This window comes from Salvelinus fontinalis, chromosome 35 (assembly GCF_029448725.1).
Source record: "Salvelinus fontinalis isolate EN_2023a chromosome 35, ASM2944872v1, whole genome shotgun sequence".
NCBI lineage: Eukaryota > Metazoa > Chordata > Actinopteri > Salmoniformes > Salmonidae > Salvelinus > Salvelinus fontinalis.
Genome location: NC_074699.1, coordinates 22,947,118 through 22,965,620, shown reverse-complemented (window position 1 = coordinate 22,965,620; position 18,503 = coordinate 22,947,118). Strand labels below are relative to the sequence as shown.

The 18,503-nt window shown below is 52.6% G+C and overlaps 1 protein-coding gene across 1 annotated transcript in view; it reads left to right on the top strand.

The window, feature by feature from the left end:
• Nucleotides 1–18,503, top strand: part of LOC129834576 (talin-2) — a 162,678-nt gene that overhangs the window by 135,899 nt on the left and 8,276 nt on the right. Inside the window, exons 42-48 of the mRNA XM_055899689.1 lie at nt 564–710; nt 2,755–2,856; nt 3,177–3,296; nt 3,531–3,677; nt 9,012–9,178; nt 17,068–17,251; nt 17,506–17,631. Coding sequence (XP_055755664.1) covers nt 564–710; nt 2,755–2,856; nt 3,177–3,296; nt 3,531–3,677; nt 9,012–9,178; nt 17,068–17,251; nt 17,506–17,631 — 993 coding nt within the window. The remainder of the gene's footprint in view (nt 1–563; nt 711–2,754; nt 2,857–3,176; nt 3,297–3,530; nt 3,678–9,011; nt 9,179–17,067; nt 17,252–17,505; nt 17,632–18,503) is intronic.

Genomic DNA, 18,503 nt, shown 5'->3' with positions numbered 1-18,503 from the left:
CTTTCAGGTTATGTTGATATAGGACTCGTTTTACTGTGGATATAGATACTCTTGTACCTGTTTCCTCCAGCATCTTCACACGGTCCTTTGCTGTTGTTCTGGGATTGATTTGCACTTTTCACACCAAAGTACGTTCATCTCTAGGAGACGGAACACATCTCCTTCCTGCGTGGTCCCATGGTGTTTAAACTTGCGTACTATTGTTTGTACAGATGAACGTGGTACCTTCAGGCATTTGGAAATTGCTCCCAAGGATGAACATGACTTGTGGAGGTCTAAAAGTAAATTGAGGTTCTGGCTGATTTCTTTTGATTTTCCCATAATGTCAAGCAAAGAGGCACTGAGTTTAAAGGTAGGCCTTGAAATATACCCACAGGTACACCTCCAATTGACTCAAAAAATGACTTGTGTCATGCAGAAAGTAAATGTCCTAACCGACTTGCCAAAACTATAGTTTGTTAACAAGAAATTTGTAGAGTGGTTGAAAAAAGAGTTTTAATGACTTCAACGTAAGTGTATGTAAACTTCATACTTCAACTGTATGAATATCTGTCTGTATGAAGGCGTCCCATACCCATGATGCCATAGCGGAGGCTGCTCAGCTGATGAGGGAGGCGGTGGATGACATCATGGTGACCCTGAACGAGGCCGCCAGCGAAGGGGGCATGGTGGGCGCCATGGTGGACTCTATCGCTGAGGCCATGGGCAGGGTGAGTGGGGGTGACGGGGGGCAGGATGAGTGTGGTGTGGGGGGCATGGTGGATTCCATTGAGGCCATGGGCAGGGTGAGTGGGGGTGACGGGGGGCAGGATGAGTGTGGTGTGGGGGGCAGGATGAGTGTGGTGTGGGGGGCATGGTGGATTCCATTGAGGCCATGGGCAGGGTGAGTGGGGGTGACTGGGGGCAGGATGAGTGTGGTGTGGGGGGCAGGATGAGTGTGGTGTGGGGGGCATGGTGGATTCCATTGAGGCCATGGGCAGGGTGAGTGGGGGTGACGGGGGGCAGGATGAGTGTGGTGTGGGGGGCAGGATGAGTGTGGTGTGGGGGGCATGGTGGATTCCATTGAGGCCATGGGCAGGGTGAGTGGGGGTGACGGGGGGCAGGATGAGTGTGGTGTGGGGGGCATGGTGGATTCCATTGAGGCCATGGGCAGGGTGAGTGGGGGTGACGGGGGGCAGGATGAGTGTGGTGTGGGGGGCATGGTGGGTTCCATTGAGGCCATGGGCAGGGTGACGGGGGGCAGGATGAGTGTGGTGTGGGGGGCATGGTGGATTCCATTGAGGCCATGGGCAGGGTGAGTGGATGATGCAGCAACACCGCTCCATGTCAACAGCCTGGCAATGCTCTCATTGCTCTCATTGCTCTCATTGCTCTCATTGCTCTCATTGCTCTCATTGCTCTCATTGCTCTCAATGCTCTCATTGCTCTCATTGCTCTCATTGCTCTCATTGCTCTCATTGCTCTCATTGCTCTCATTGCTCTCATTGCTCTCATTGCTCTCATTGCTCTCATTGCTCTCATTGCTCTCATTGCTCTCAATGCTCTCATTGCTCTCATTGCTCTCATTGCTCTCAATGCTCTCATTGCTCTCAATGCTCTCATTGCTCTCATTGCTCTCATTGCTCTCAATGCTCTCAATGCTCTCAATGCTCTCAATGCTCTCATTGCTCTCAATGCTCTCATTGCTCTCATTGCCAGTCTGTTGACATGGAGCAGTGTTGCTGATAGAGAGTGCTTTTGCCATTATGGATATCAGTTGCATTGTAAAGAATCAATATCTTTGGCTGTGTAGGAAGAAGAAGCCTCGAATGTTGAAACAGCTTGTTTTATCTCTCTCTCAAGAAGTGGTCTAGGCAAGCTGTACAATCTGACGTGCGTCTCCAATTTGATCTGCATCTATGCTCCGGTTTATGTCATAAATCATTAATGCACATTCCTATGAACCCTGTATGAATGTGTCTGACTTGAATAAATGGGGATATTGAGATCATTTGCTGAGATAACAGCGTTCTTTACCCTGCATTTGTAGTGGAGGTCAATTACAGGTTTTAACACAGTGGATACCTGTCTATCACTATTATCATCAGTACACATTCCAGCCAGTGTGCCAGAAGCATCCATTTGGAAACCATTTGTGTCTTACTCTGTGTTGATGTGGTAAAGTGACTGACATCGTACATATTTTTATTACCTTTATTAATCTAGGCAAGTCAGTTATGAACAAATTCATATTTTCAATGACGGCCTAGGAACAGTGGGTTAACTGACTGTTCAGTGGCAGAACAACAGATTTGTGACTTGTCAGCTCAGGGATTTGAACTTGCAACCTTTCGGTTACTAGTCCAACGCTCTAACCACTAGGCTACCCTGACGGGTGTCTAATAAGTGACAGTATATTTACAGACTGATAGGCTAATGATGAATTGGAGTGAGCTAATGTGCATATTCATTATCATATTATGAAGGTGGATACTTTGCCAGGAAGATGTTAGTAACAAAGTATGTTAAAACAGATCAGTATGCCAAGGGAGTTGGTAATGCGGGTTGAATAAGGGTTGTATGTTTCGCTTAAGGGTTTAATGTTTGGTTGAATACAGTTTGGTTTTTAGTTAGAATAAGGTTTTGTATGTTTGGTTGAAAAAGGGTTGATTTTTGTTTTTTGGGGGGGTTAGAATGTTATTTCTTTTTTCATGTTTGAATGAGGGTTTATTTTTGGTTGAGTAAGGGTTTTCTATGTTTGTTTCCTTTCCTCAGCTGGACGAGGGGACTTCTCCTGAACCAGAAGGATCGTTTGTAGACTACCAGACTACCATGGTGAAATACTCCAAGGCCATTGCGGTCACCGCCCAGGAAATGGTAAATTAGATTCAGATGGAAATACCTATTTTTTTATATTTTTTTTTACAATTTATCTCAAGATCAATCAATAATATTGTATTTATAAAGCCCTCTTTACGACAACATTTGTCACAAAGTGCTTTGCGGTAACATAGCCAACATTCTTTGAAAGAATTATCCAAACGTCTTGTTTCAGGACTTAACCCATTTTTCTTCCTGTGGACCACAAGTCATCCACTAACTTCCTCCAGCAGACTCTGTGTTGTATAGTTTTCTCTATTCCTTTCAAGGATTCAGGAAGTCTTGTGTTAATGTTGACTGGTCTCTCTGTCCTCTAGATGACCAAGTCTGTGACGTGTCCAGAGGAGCTGGGGGGTCTGGCCTCTCGGGTGACCACAGACTACAGCCAGCTGGCGCTGCAGGGACGTCTGGCCGCGCACACTGCAGAACCCCAGGAGGTATCCAATCACTACAGTCAATCCCATCCATCTATCCACCCACCTCTATTGTCCCAATTTGACTACTACGTCACTCTAATCTGCTTTCTACTCAACAAACCTGGTTCCAGATAACCTGGATTCAAATGTACAACCAGAGATATTCAATGAAATCTTTATTTTGTCACCTTATTAGGTTAGCATTAAGTTATGTCTTGGTTTGATTGGTGTCTTCTATGCTGGTTCTGTCTCCAGATTGGTTTCCAGATCAAGGCTGGTGTCCAGGAGCTGGGTCACGGCTGTATCTTCCTGGTGCAGAAGGCTGGAGCGCTGCAGATCACCCCCTCAGACAGTTACACCAAGAGAGAGCTCATAGAGTGTGCCCGCACCGTCACAGAGAAGGTACTGTACTGTAGGAGAGGTCTTCCATCCCAATAAGGTGTCACATACCTGGTTTACCATACACCTTCCTTTTCAACTCCCATCAATTCAATAAGTCCATTGGAATTTGAGTAATGAAAAAAAAAAAAATCTTTGAAATCATCTCTTTCTGTCGTCGGTTGGTCGCTCTCTGTCGTCGGTCGGTCTCGCGCTCTCCGTCTGTCGGTCTCTCTCTCGGTGTTTCGGTCGGTCTCTCTCTCGGTGTTTCGGTCGGTCGCTCTCCGTCTGTCGGGCGCTCTCCGTCTGTCGGGCGCTCTCCGTCTGTCGGTCGCTCTCCGTCAGTCGGTCGCTCTCCGTCTGTCGGTCGCTCTCCGTCTGTCGGTCGCTCTCCGTCTGTCGGTCGCTCTCCGTCTGTCGGTCGCTCTCCGTCTGTCGGTCGCTCTCCGTCTGTCGGTCGCTCTCCGTCTGTCGGTCGCTCTCCGTCTGTCGGTCGCTCTCCGTCTGTCGCTCGCTCTCCGTCTGTCGCTCGCTCTCCGTCTGTCGCTCGCTCTCCGTCTGTCGGTCGCTCTCTGTCTGTCGTTGCTCTCTGTCTGTCGCACGCTCTCTGTCTGTCGCACGCTCTCTGTCTGTCGCACGCTCTCTGTCTGTCGCACGCTCTCTGTCTGTCGCACGCTCTCTGTCTGTCGCTCGCTCTCTGTCTGTCGCTCGCTCTCTGTCTGTCGCTCGCGCTCTCTGTCGCTCGCTCTCTGTCTGTCGCTCGCTCTCTGTCTGTCGCTCGCTCTCTCTGTCGCTCGCTCTCTGTCTGTCGCTCGCTCTCTGTCTGTCGCTCGCTCTCTGTCGTCGCTCGCTCTCTGTCGTTGGTCGCTCGCTTTCTCTCTGTCGTCGGTCGCTCGCTCTCTCTCTGTCGTCGCTCGCTCTCTCTCTGTCATCGGTCGCTCGCTCGCTCTCTCTCTGTCATCGGTCGCTCGCTCGCTCTCTCTCTGTCGTCGGTCGCTCGCTCGCTCTCTCTCTGTCGTCGGTCGCTCGCTCGCTCTCTCTGTCTTCGGTCGCTCGCTCTCTCTCTCTCTCTGTCGTCGGTCGCTCGCTCTCTCTCTCTCTCTGTCGTCGGTCGCTCTCTCTCTCTCTGTCGTCGCTCGCTCTCTCTCGTTCGTCGGTCGCTCGCTCGCTCTCTCTCTGTCGTCGGTCGCTCGCTCGCTCTCTCTCTGTCGTCGGTCGCTCGCTCGCTCTCTCTGTCTTCGGTCGCTCGCTCTCTCTCTCTCTCTGTCGTCGGTCGCTCGCTCTCTCTCTCTCTCTGTCGTCGGTCGCTCTCTCTCTCTCTGTCGTCGGTCGCTCGCTCTCTCTCTGTCGGTCGGTCGCTCGCACGCTCTCTAACGGTCGCTCGCTCTCTCTCTGTCGGTCGGTCGCTCGCTCTCTCTCTGTCGGTCGGTCGCTCGCACGCTCTCTGTCGGTCGCTCGCTCTCTGTCGGTCGCACGCTCGCTCTCTGTCGGTCGCACGCTCGCTCTCTGTCGGTCGCACGCTCGCTCTCTGTCGGTCGCACGCTCGCTCTCTGTCGGTCGCACGCTCGCTCTCTGTCGGTCGGTCGCACGCTCGCTCTCTGTCGGTCGCACGCTCGCTCTATCGGTCGCTCGCACGCTCTATCGGTCGCTCGCACGCTCTATCGGTCGCTCGCACGCTCTATCGGTCGCTCGCACGCTCTATCGGTCGCTCGCACGCTCTATCGGTCGCTCGCACGCTCTATCGGTCGCTCGCACGCTCTCTATCGGTCGCTCGCACGCTCTATCGGTCGCTCGCACGCTCTCTATCGGTCGCTCGCACGCTCTCTATCGGTCGCTCGCACGCTCTCTATCGGTCGCTCGCACGCTCTCTATCGGTCGCTCGCACGCTCTCTATCGGTCGCTCGCACGCTCTCTATCGGTCGCTCGCACGCTCTCTATCGGTCGCTCGCACGCTCTCTATCGGTCGCTCGCACGCTCTCTATCGGTCGCTCGCACGCTCTCTATCGGTCGCTCGCACGCTCTCTATCGGTCGCTCGCACGCTCTCTATCGGCCGCTCGCACGCTCTCTATCGGCCGCTCGCACGCTCTCTATCGGCCGCTCGCACGCTCTCTATCGGTCGCTCGCACGCTCTCTATCGGTCGCTCGCACGCTCTCTATCGGTCGCTCGCACGCTCTCTATCGGTCGCTCGCACGCTCTCTATCGGTCGCTCGCACGCTCTCTATCGGTCGCTCGCACGCTCTCTATCGGTCGCTCGCACGCTCTCTATCGGTCGCTCGCACGCTCTCTATCGGTCGCTCACATGCCGGTCGCTGTCCGTCGGTCGCTCGCTCTCTCTCTGTCGCTCGCTCTCTCTCTGTCGGTCGGTCGCTCTCTGTCGGTCGCTCGCTCTCTGTCGGTCGCTCGCTCTCTGTCGGTCGCTCGCTCTCTGTCGGTCGCTCGAACGCTCTCTGTCGGTCGCTCGAACGCTCTCTGTCGGTCGCTCGAACGCTCTCTGTCGGTCGCTCGAACGCTCTCTGTCGGTCGCTCGAACGCTCTCTGTCGGTCGCTCGAACGCTCTCTGTCGGTCGCTCGAACGCTCTCTGTCGGTCGCTCGCACGCTCTCTGTCGGTCGCTCGCACGCTCTCTGTCGGTCGCTCGCACGCTCTCTGTCTGTCTGTCGGTCGCTGTCTGTCTGTCGGTCGCTATCTGTCTGTCGCTGTCTGTCTGTCGGTCGCTCTCTGTCTGTCGCTCGCTCGCTCTCTCTCTGTCGTCGCTCGCCCTCTCTTTCTGTCGCTCGCCCTCTCTTTCTGTCGCTCGCTCTCTGTCTGTCTGTCGCTCGCTCGCTCGCTCTCTCTGTCGTCGCTCGCTCGCTCTCTGTCGTCGGTCGCTCTGCTCACTCTATCTGTCGTCGGTCGCTCTGCTCACTCTATCTGTCGTCGCTCGCTCGCTCTCTCTGTCGTCGCTCACTCGCTCTCTCTCTCTGTCGTCGGTCGCTCTGCTCACTCTCTCTGTCGTCGGTCGCTCGCTCTCTCTTTGTCGTCGGTCGCTCGCTCTCTCTCTTTGTCGTCGGTCGCTCGCTCTCTCTCTTTGTCGTCGGTCGCTCTCTCTCTCTGTCGTCGGTCGCTCTCTCTCTCTGTCGTCGGTCGCTCTCTCTCTCTGTCGTCGGTCGCTCTCTCTCTCTGTCGTCGGTCGCTCTCTCTCTCTGTCGTCGGTCGCTCTCTCTCTCTGTCGTCGGTCGCTCTCTCTCTCTGTCGTCGGTCGCTCTCTCTCTCTGTCGTCGGTCGCTCTCTCTCTCTGTCGTCGGTCGCTCTCTCTCTCTGTCGTCGGTCGCTCTCTCTCTCTGTCGTCGCTCGCTCTCTCTCTCTGTCGTCGCTCGCTCTCTCTCTCTGTCGTCGCTCGCTCTCTCTCTCTGTCGTCGCTCGCTCTCTCTCTCTGTCGTCGCTCGCTCTCTCTCTCTGTCGTCGCTCGCTCTCTCTCTCTGTCGTCGCTCGCTCTCTCTCTCTCTCTCTCTGTCGTCCGTCGCTCGCTCTCTCTCTGTCGTCCGTCGCTCGCTCTCTCTCTGTCGTCCGTCGCTCGCACGCTCTCTGTTCGTCGCTCACATGCTCGCTCTCTGTCTGTCTGTCGGTCGCTGTCTGTCTGTCGGTCGCTGTCTGTCTGTCGGTCGCTGTCTGTTGGTCGCTGTCTCTTTCTGTCGTCGCTTGCTCTCTTTTTCTGTCGCTCGCCCTCTCTTTCTGTCGGTCGCTCTCTGTCTGTCGCTCGCTCTGTCTGTCGCTCGCTCGCTCTGTCTGTCGCTCGCTCGCTCTGTCTGTCGCTCGCTCGCTCTGTCTGTCGCTCGCTCTCTCTGTCGTCGCTCGCTCTCTCTGTCGTCGCTCGCTCGCTCTCTGTCGTCGGTCGCTCGCTCTCTGTCGTCGGTCGCTCTGCTCACTTTCTCTGTCGTCGCTCGCTCGCTCTCTCTGTCGTCGCTCGCTCGCTCTCTCTCTCTGTCGTCGGTCGCTCTGCTCACTCTCTCTGTCGTCGGTCGCTCGCTCTCTCTTTGTCGTCGGTCGCTCGCTCTCTCTTTGTCGTCGGTCGCTCGCTCTCTCTTTGTCGTCGGTCGCTCTCTCTCTGTCGTCGGTCGCTCTCTCTCTGTCGTCGGTCGCTCTCTCTCTGTCGTCGGTCGCTCTCTCTCTGTCGTCGGTCGCTCTCTCTCTGTCGTCGGTCGCTCTCTCTCTGTCGTCGGTCGCTCTGTCGTCGGTCGCTCTCTCTCTCTGTCGTCGGTCGCTCTCTCTCTCTGTCGTCGGTCGCTCTCTCTCTGTCGTCGGTCGCTCTCTCTCTGTCGTCGGTCGCTCTCTCTCTCTGTCGTCGCTCTCTCTCTCTCTCTGTCGTCGCTCGCTCTCTCTCTCTCTGTCGTCGCTCGCTCTCTCTCTCTCTGTCGTCGCTCGCTCTCTCTCTCTCTCTGTCGTCGCTCGCTCTCTCTCTCTCTGTCGTCGCTCGCTCTCTCTCTCTGTCGTCGCTCGCTCGCTCTGTCGTCGCTCGCTCGCTCGCTCGCTCTCTCTGTCGTCGCTCGCTCGCTCTCTCTGTCGTCGCTCGCTCGCTCGCTCTCTCTGTCGTCGCTCGCTCGCTCGCTCTGTCGTCGCTCGCTCGCTCTCTCTCTCTCTCTCTGTCGTCCGTCGCTCGCTCTCTCTCTCTCTCTCTCTCTCTCTCTGTCGTCCGTCGCTCGCTCTCTCTCTGTCGTCCGTCGCTCGCTCTCTCGCTGTCTGGTGCTCTCTGTCTGGCTCTCTCGCTCGCTCGCTGTCTGGTGCTCTCTGTCTGGCTCTCTCGCTCGCTCTCTGTCTGGTGCTCTCTGTCTGGCTCTCTCGCTCTCTCTCTGTCTGGTGCTCTCTGTCTGGCTCTCTCGCTCTCTCTCTGTCTGGTGCTCTCTGTCTGGCGCTCTCTTGCTGTGTCTGGCGCTCGCTCGTTCTGATTTGACCAATATTCTCTCAGCTGAGTAGGTAGCAGAGGAAATAAGTGTGCCATGTAGCTGTCGTTTTGACTGGACGGGTTCTCTAGTTCCTATGGTCTGCATCTGATATGGATAGACATTAGACCAACACATCAATACATCTGAGAGCACTGCAGTGAAAGAAAACAAAAGGAGGCAAGAGCACAACCATAAAACACTGCATAAACCACCACCACCTCCTACAACACGAGTCCTGTAGCAATCCCACACCAACAAGAGAAACACACCGACAGCCACACCAACTGCCTTTCTCTGATCTAGCCCCAGTGTCAATGGAGGCTGTGATCTGTGATTGTTTGTTTGTGGCTCCTACAGGAGTCCTCAGTGAGTGTTGTCTCTGCGTGTGTCTTTCTGGATGTATCAAACTGAGCAGTTTGACTGTGTCTGTCTCCCTAGGTGTCGATGGTGCTGTCGGCCCTACAGGCTGGTAATAAGGGCACTCAGGCCTGCATCACAGCTGCCAGTGCTGTCTCTGGCATCATCGCTGACCTGGACACCACCATCATGTTCGCCTCCGCTGGCACACTCAACGCAGAGAATGACGAGTCCTTCGCTGACCACAGGTGTGTGTGTCTCTACAAGAATAGTAATGAAACAAAACCTTGAATAACTGGGGACATTTTGTTAGTTCCCACAAGGTCAAGTGCTATTTCTAGGGGGTTTAGAGTTAGAATTAGTGTTAGGGTTAGGAGCTAGGGTTAGTGCTCGGGTTAGTTTTAGGGTTACGGTTAGGTTTTTGGGTTCGGGCAAAGCGTCAAACAGGAAAAGTGTCAATACAGAACTAAGATTGATTACCAGGACTTGTACTCAGAGCATGTGGGGACCAGCTGCCAAGTGTCTTCATTGACATGTTCAACCTGTCCCTGACCGAGGCTGTAATACCTACATGTTTCAAACAGACCACCATAGTCCCTGTGCCCAAGATAGCAAAGGTAACCTGCCTAAATTATTTGAAAGGCTGATCATAGCTCACATCAACACCATCATGCCAGAAACCTTAGACCCACTCCAATTCGCATACCGCCCCAACAGATCCACAGATGACGCAATCTCAATTGCACTCCACACTGCCCTTTCTCACCTGGACAAAAGGAACACCTATGTGAGAATGCTGTTCATTGACTACAGCTCAGCATTCAACACCATAGTGCCCACAAAGCTCATCACTAAGCTAAGGACTCTGGGACTAAACACCTCCCTCTGCAACTGGATCCTGGACTTTCTGACGATGACCCTCGGGTGCGTCCTCCTGTACTCCCTGTTCACCCACGACTGCATGGCCAAGCATGACTCCAACACCATCATTACGTTTGCTGATGACACAACAGTGGTTGGCCTGATCACCAACAACAATGAGACAGCCTATAGGGAAGAGGTTAGAGACCTGGCAGTGTGGTGTCAGGACAACAGCCTCTCAATGTGAGCAAGACAAAGGAGCTGACCGTGGACTATAGGAAAAGGAGGGCCGAACAGGCCCCATTGACAGGGCTGTAGTGGAGCGGGTCGAGAGTTTCAAGTTCCTTGGTGTCCAGATCACCAACAAACTATCATGGTCCAAACACACCAAGACAGTTGTGAAGAGGGCAAGACAACACCTTTTCCCCCTCAGGAGACTGACAATATTTGGCACGGGTCCCCAGATCCTCAAATTTCTACAGCTGCATCCTGACCGGTTGCATCACCGTATGGCAACTGCTCGGCATCTGACCGGAAGGCGCTACAGAGGGCAGTTCGTACGGCCCAGTACATCTGTGTCCAAGCTTCCTGACATCAGAAACTATATACTAGGCGGTGTCCGAGGAAGGCCCAAAGAATTGTCAGACTCCAGACAACCAAGTCATGAACTGTTCTCTCTGCTACCGCACGGCAAGCGGTGCCGGTTAGCCAAGTCTAGGACCAAAAGGCTCCTTAACAGCTTCTACCCCCAAGCCATAAGACTGCTGAACAACTAAACTAATCAAATGGCCACCCAGACTATTTACATTGAGTACGGGTTAGGTTTAGGATTAGGAGTTAGGGAAAATAAGATTTTGAATGGGACTGAATTGTGTCCCCCCCACAAGGTTGTGTGTGTGTGACAGAGACAGCTGGAATCAGGCCTTAGGCCAGGGGTGTCAAACTCATGCCACGGAGTCTGAGTGTCTGCTGGTTTTTGTTTTTTCCTTTCAATTAAGACCTAGACAACCAGGTGAGGAGTTCCTTACTAATCAGTAACCTTAATCAAGTACAAGGGTGGAGGGAAAACCCGCAGACACTTGGCCCTTCTTGGAATGAGTTTGACACGTGCCTTAGGCCAACCTCCGCCCCTGCACTCAGTGACAGGAAGACATATAGCCTAGTGATCAGGCAGGAGGAAGTGTCTGGACTGGAGTCACACTACAAATCATTCAGACTGGGAGGAGAGGAAGTCGCTCAGTACTACAGACCAAACACTTCAGACGTACTGTACCTTACCTGACCCCTGCCTCTGCAGATGCTCTGACAAAGATCAACCTTTGATATGGAAATCTGTGAAGGTTGAATGATGTCATCTTTTTAACACTAGAACCGCTTGGCATCTAAGGACCCCCCTTCAAGCTAATGAGCAGTCCTTTTGACTGCAACATTCTAACAGTGTAATTCATATATTTCATGTAAAAGCAAAAATGATAATTTGGTTGTGTTTATGAATGCCTTGGGTAACATGATAATCCGATTTATATTTTATTTCAAATTACACAATAGCATTTTCCTTTCTGTGATGCTCAAACACAAAAATTCTAGTTTTGAATATATTTTATTTGTGAAGTGCTTTGTTACATCTATGAAACAGAAAGCATATGCTTAGGAGCATGGTAACAGCTTCTTTTTAGAAAGACTAAAGAAAATACACCAACCACCAAGAAGCAGGGTCAAAAGACGCACGGTTAAATGACAACATCAGTAGCCTGAACATCATTAGAAGTAGGGTCAAAAGACACGGTCAAATGACAACATCAGTAGCCTGAACATCATTAGAAGTAGGGTCAAAAGACACGGTCAAATGACAACATCAGTAGCACGAACATCATTAGAAGTAGGATCAAAAGACACGGTCAAATGACAACATCAGTAGCCTGAACATCATTAGAAGTAGGGTCAAAAGACGCACGGTCAAATGACAACATCAGTAGCCTGAACATCATTAGAAGTAGGGTCAAAAGACGCACGGTCAAATGACAACATCAGTAGCCTGAACATCATTAGAAGTAGGGTCAAAAGACACACGGTCAAATGATGACAACATCAGTAGCCTGAACATCATTAGAAGTAGGGTCAAAAGACACGGTCAAATGACAACATCAGTAGCCTGAACATCATTAGAAGTAGGGTCAAAAGACACGGTCAAATGACAACATCAGTAGCCTGAACATCATTAGAAGTAGGGTCAAAAGACACGGTCAAATGACAACATCAGTAGCCTGAGCATCATTAGAAGTAGGGTCAAATGACACGGTCAAATGATGACAACATCAGTAGCCTGAACATCATTAGAAGTAGGGTCAAAAGACACGGTCAAATGACAACATCAGTAGCCTGAACATCATTAGAAGTAGGGTCAAAAGACACGGTCAAATGACAACATCAGTAGCCTGAACATCATTAGAAGTAGGGTCAAAAGACGCGGTCAAATGACGACATCAGTAGCCTGAACATCATTAGAAGTAGGGTCAAAAGAGGCGGTCAAATGACGACATCAGTAGCCTGAACATCATTAGAAGTAGGGTCAAAAGACACGGTCAAATGACAACATCAGTAGCCTGAACATCATTAGAAGTAGGGTCAAAAGACGCACGGTCAAATGACAACATCAGTAGCCTGAACATCATTAGAAGTAGGGTCAAAAGACACGGTCAAATGACAACATCGGTAGCATGAACATCATTAGAAGTAGGGTCAAAAGACGCACGGTCAAAGGATGACAACATCAGTAGCCTGAACATCATTAGAAGTAGGGTCAAAAGACGCACGGTCAAATGACAACATCAGTGGCCTGAACATCATTAGAAGTAGGGTCAAAAGACGCACGGTCAAATGACAACATCAGTAGCCTGAACATCATTAGAAGTAGGGTCAAAAGACGCACGGTCAAATGACAACATCGGTAGCATGAACATCATTAGAAGTAGGGTCAAAAGACGCACGGTCAAATGATGACAACATCAGTAGCCTGAACATCATTAGAAGTAGGGTCAAAAGACGCACGGTCAAATGACAACATCAGTGGCCTGAACATCATTAGAAGTAGGGTCAAAAGACACGGTCAAATGACAACATCAGTAGCCTGAACATCATTAGAAGTAGGGTCAAAAGACGCACGGTCAAATGACAACATCAGTAGCCTGAACATCATTAGAAGTAGGGTCAAAAGACGCACGGTCAAATGACAACATCAGTAGCCTGAACATCATTAGAAGTAGGGTCAAAAGACACGGTCAAATGACAACATCAGTAGCCTGAACATCATTAGAAGTAGGGTCAAAAGACACGGTCAAATGACGACATCAGTAGCCTGAACATCATTAGAAGTAGGGTCAAAAGATGCACGGTCAAATGACAACATCAGTAGCCTGAACATCATTAGAAGTAGGGTCAAAAGACACACGGTCAAATGACAACATCAGTAGCCTGAACATCATTAGAAGTAGGGTTGTTGAGTACAATGGCTGTGCAGGTGCCTTTGTGCAGAGGGAGGGTGCTCCCGTCTCTGTTTGTTCATGGTGCCTGCCATACTTGTTTTCTTTGCAAGCAACTTGTTCACCAATGACAGTGAAGTGAAGAAATTGTCCGTGGTGACAGTTCTCCCCTTGCTAATGTAAGGTTCCACAAGCCTCATCACCACATTCTCTGAAACTTATGCCTGCTGAGAGATGTGGATATTTTCCCAAAGATTGAAAGCCGTTCAACATTTACGCTCTCGCTGTGTAGCGTCCTCCAAGTAGTCCAGAGTAGTCTCATAAGACTGGTTGGATTTGTTTTGCTGATATAGGGAACATACCATTTTGAGATAATGATTAGAATGGATCAATACAATAGAATGGCCCTCTCTGTTCTCTATTCACAATTGGTGATTACATTGGTAAGCTTCTTTCGCTTCCCCTCGCTCATCAACTCACCCCTTTTCCACATCATACTTTACTTCATTTATTTCATCTGTTGTGTGTGTGAAATGAGTTTTGGTTCAGTTTAGGTTCAGTTTCAACTTGGGACTCCACTTTCAACTGTCGGAAGAAGGAGCAGAGCAGGCCCTACTGTTGGGAGGAGGAGCAGAGCAGGCCCTACTGTTGGGAGGAGGAGCAGAGCAGGCCCTACTGTTGGGAGGAGGAGCAGAGCAGGCCCTACTGTTGGGAGGAGGAGCAGAGCAGGCCCTACTGTTGGGAGGAGGAGCAGAGCAGGCCCTACTGTTGGGAGGAGGAGCAGAGCAGGCCCTACTGTTGGGAGGAGGAGCAGAGCAGACCCTACTGTTGGGAGGAGGAGCAGAGCAGACCCTACTGTTGGGAGGAGGAGCAGAGCAGACCCTACTGTTGGGAGGAGGAGCAGCAGAGCAGGCCCTACTGTTGGGAGGAAGAGGAGCAGAGCAGGCCCTACTGTTGGGAGGAGGAGGAGCAGAGCAGGCCCTACTGTTGGGAGGAGGAGGAGCAGAGCAGGCCCTACTGTTGGGAGGAGCAGAGCAGGCCCTACTGTTGGGAGGAGCAGAGCAGGCCCTACTGTTGGGAGGAGCAGTGCAGGCCCTACTGTTGGGAGGAGTAGAGCAGGCCCTACTGTTGGGAGGAGCAGAGCAGACCCTACTGTTGGGAGGAGGAGGAGCAGAGCAGGCCCTACTGTTGGGAGGAGGAGGAGCAGGCCCTACTGTTGGGAGGAGGAGGAGGAGCAGGCCCTACTGTTGGGAGGAGGAGGAGGAGGAGCAGGCCCTACTGTTGGGAGGAGGAGGAGGAGGAGCAGGCCCTACTGTTGGGAGGAGGAGGAGGAGGAGCAGGCCCTACTGTTGGGAGGAGGAGGAGGAGGAGCAGGCCCTACTGTTGGGAGGAGGAGGAGGAGGAGCAGGCCCTACTGTTGGGAGGAGGAGGAGGAGGAGCAGGCCCTACTGTTGGGAGGAGGAGGAGGAGGAGCAGGCCCTACTGTTGGGAGGGGGGGGGGAGGAGCAGGCCCTACTGCTGGGAGGAGGAGGAGGAGGAGCAGGCCCTATTGTTGGGAGGAGGAGGAGGAGGAGCAGGCCCTACTGTTGGGAGGAGGAGGAGGAGGAGTAGGCCCTACTGTTGGGAGGAGGAGGAGGAGTAGCAGGCCCTACTGTTGGGAGGAGGAGGAGTAGCAGGCCCTACTGTTGGGAGGAGGAGGAGCAGGCCCTACTGTTGGGAGGAGGAGGAGCAGGCCCTACTGTTGGGAGGAGGAGGAGCAGGCCCTACTGTTGGGAGGAGGAGGAGCAGGCCCTACTGTTGGGAGGAGGAGGAGCAGGCCCTACTGTTGGGAGGAGGAGGAGGAGCAGGCCCTACTGTTGGGAGGAGGAGGAGGAGCAGGCCCTACTGTTGGGAGGAGGAGGAGGAGGAGCAGGCCCTACTGTTGGGAGGAGGAGGAGGAGGAGCAGGCCCTACTGTTGGGAGGAGGAGGAGGAGGAGGAGCAGGCCCTACTGTTGGGAGGAGGAGGAGGAGGAGGAGCAGGCCCTACTGTTGGGAGGAGGAGGAGGAGGAGCAGGCCCTACTGTTGGGAGGAGGAGGAGGAGGAGCAGGCCCTACTGTTGGGAGGGGGGGGGGGAGGAGCAGGCCCTACTGTTGGGAGGAGGAGGAGGAGGAGCAGGCCCTACTGTTGGGAGGAGGAGGAGGAGGAGCAGGCCCTACTGTTGGGAGGAGGAGGAGGAGTAGCAGGCCCTACTGTTGGGAGGAGGAGGAGGAGTAGCAGGCCCTACTGTTGGGAGGAGGAGGAGCAGGCCCTACTGTTGGGAGGAGGAGGAGGAGGAGCAGGCCCTACTGTTGGGAGGAGGAGGAGCAGGCCCTACTGTTGGGAGGAGGAGGAGCAGGCCCTACTGTTGGGAGGAGGAGGAGCAGGCCCTACTGTTGGGAGGAGGAGGAGCAGGCCCTACTGTTGGGAGGAGGAGGAGGAGGAGCAGGCCCTACTGTTGGGAGGAGGAGGAGGAGGAGCAGGCCCTACTGTTGGGAGGAGGAGCAGAGCAGGCCCTACTGTTGGGAGGAGGAGGAGCAGAGCAGGCCCTACTGTTGGGAGGAGGAGGCCCTACTTTTGGGAGGAGGAGGCCCTACTGTTGGGAGGAGGAGGCCCTACTGTTGGGAGGAGGAGGCCCTACTGTTGGGAGGAGGAGGCCCTACTGTTGGGAGGAGGAGGCCCTACTGTTGGGAGGAGGAGGCCCTACTGTTGGGAGGAGGAGGCCCTACTGTTGGGAGGAGGAGGCCCTACTGTTGGGAGGAGGAGGCCCTACTGTTGGGAGGAGGAGGCCCTACTGTTGGGAGGAGGAGGAGCAGAGCAGGCCCTACTGTTGGGAGGAGGAGGAGCAGCAGAGCAGGCCCTACTGTTGGGAGGAGGAGGAGGAGCAGAGCAGGCCCTACTGTTGGGAGGAGGAGGAGGAGCAGAGCAGGCCCTACTGTTGGGAGGAGGAGGAGGAGCAGAGCAGGCCCTACTGTTGGGAGGAGGAGGAGGAGCAGAGCAGGCCCTACTGTTGGGAGGAGGAGCAGCAGAGCAGGCCCTACTGTTGGGAGGAGGAGGAGGAGCAGAGCAGGCCCTACTGTTGGGAGGAGGAGGAGGAGCAGAGCAGGCCCTACTGTTGGGAGGAGGAGGAGGAGCAGAGCAGGCCCTACTGTTGGGAGGAGGAGGAGCAGAGCAGGCCCTACTGTTGGGAGGAGGAGGAGCAGCAGAGCAGGCCCTACTGTTGGGAGGAGGAGGAGGAGCAGAGCAGGCCCTACTGTTGGGAGGAGGAGGAGGAGTAGAGCAGGCCCTACTTTTGGGAGGAGGAGGAGGAGTAGAGCAGGCCCTACTGTTGGGAGGAGGAGGGGCAAGGGGGAAAACCATTCAAAGAAATGACATGCCCTCCTATAACTGGTTATTACACCAGTTCTATTTGTGATATTAAGATTCTAACGACGGCGGTGTGTTTTTAGACTTATTTAGGAAAAGTCAAGGACGGAGTGGGCAAGAGTTAATGGCAGAGTAATAAAAACTAAAAAGTTAAGGAGCTGTCAAAATGACTGCTTTAGGGTTCTAGTGTTAAGAGCTATCATTTTGAATGGGTTTAGAGTTTTGACATATCTTTGTCAAAGGGGGTCGTCTCATAGCAGGATGGTATTAATAAGACCACTGGAATTTAAAAAAAAAACGTAATGTTTAACCATGAGCCATGGTAACACCTGTAGAAGTTTAGAGATTGGACTCATTTGGTCTCTCTTGGTCTGCGTCCGTCTCTCTCCTCCCTCTCCCCGCACCCCCTCCCAGGGAGAACATATTGAAGACAGCGAAGGCTCTGGTGGAGGACACTAAGATGTTAGTGTCTGGAGCAGCGTCCGGTCAGGACAAACTAGCCCAAGCTGCCCGGTCCTCAGCTAAGACCATCACACAGCTCACTGACGTGGTCAAACTGGGCGCCGCCAGCATCGGCTCTGACGACCCAGAGACACAGGTGACCTATTATTCATTTTAGGTGACATATTCTGTTCCCAGAACAGTCCTTAGTGGACAGAATTACTGTACCATTTTAGACTGTTTTTAATTAATTAAACATAGGCCTACTGCAACTTTCCTTTCTTCAAAGAGACTGCTATTAAAAGTAGGAAGTACTGTAGCTATTTAGGGGGACCTATTGATGTACCCAACCTGAGATGGACTCTACCCCGGGTTGTGTCCTTAATAAGCTGATGTGTGTGTTCTGTAAAGGTGGTTCTGATCAACGCAGTGAAAGACGTGGCCAAGGCCCTGGCTGAGCTCATAGGAGCCACTAAGTGTGCTGCGGGCAAGGCTGCAGACGACCCGTCCATGTACCAGCTGAAGAGTGCTGCCAAGGTAGGAGACACAGCGAGGCCCATATTGGACTCTCAGGCCACGGTCTCTAACAGGCATTGTTGCATCTTCATCCCTCCTGGCTGTAGCTTATTATACAGTTATTATACATCTTGTTGACTGTCTTTTTAGTCCAGCACTAGGCTTAATCTAGGCTTAATCTGTGTCCGGGTAACCGCCCCATTCTGTTTGAACTATGTCTAGTGCTCTGAAATAAAATATTGTAAGATTAAATCTTGTAATCTACGCCCAGTTGTCCCCCAGAAACATGGCAGACGTGAACGGGATGCCTCCTCAGTCTGATATGTGCGTAAAGGGTGTTCTGGTGAGCGCTTCCAGTACACCAGATGAAGGCATGCTGTCGTTGTGTGCCATAGCAACAGATGTCCTCCCCTTCCTTTAGGCCTAGCCATTAATCAACATCCCATCTACCTCTTATATGCTAACGCCATGCTCTCATCTCAGCGCTAGTCAATGACCCAGCCAAGTGGAAAGGAAGCAAGATCTAAAATCACTGTTAGCCACTACCTACCTAGCGCATGCGGTGGAAATGTAGTTTAACAGACTGATGGACTGTGTCCCAAATGGTATCCTATTCCCTATATAGTGCTCTACTTGGGGACCTGGTTAAAAGTAGTGCACTATACAGGGAATAGGATGCCATTTGGGACGCAATCATAGTAATCCAGGGAACTCCTTTTAACCTGCTTTTGGACCTTCTCCAAGCCCTGAGGCAGACAGACGGTAGATAACAGGTAGAGTATGGCTTCTATTAATTTCAGCTCAAACTGCAGTGCTGTGGTTCATGTTGATGGCTGTTGTGCTCCCCGTCTTTCAGTTCCATATGGTGTTTATGTACATAATAATACCAACAG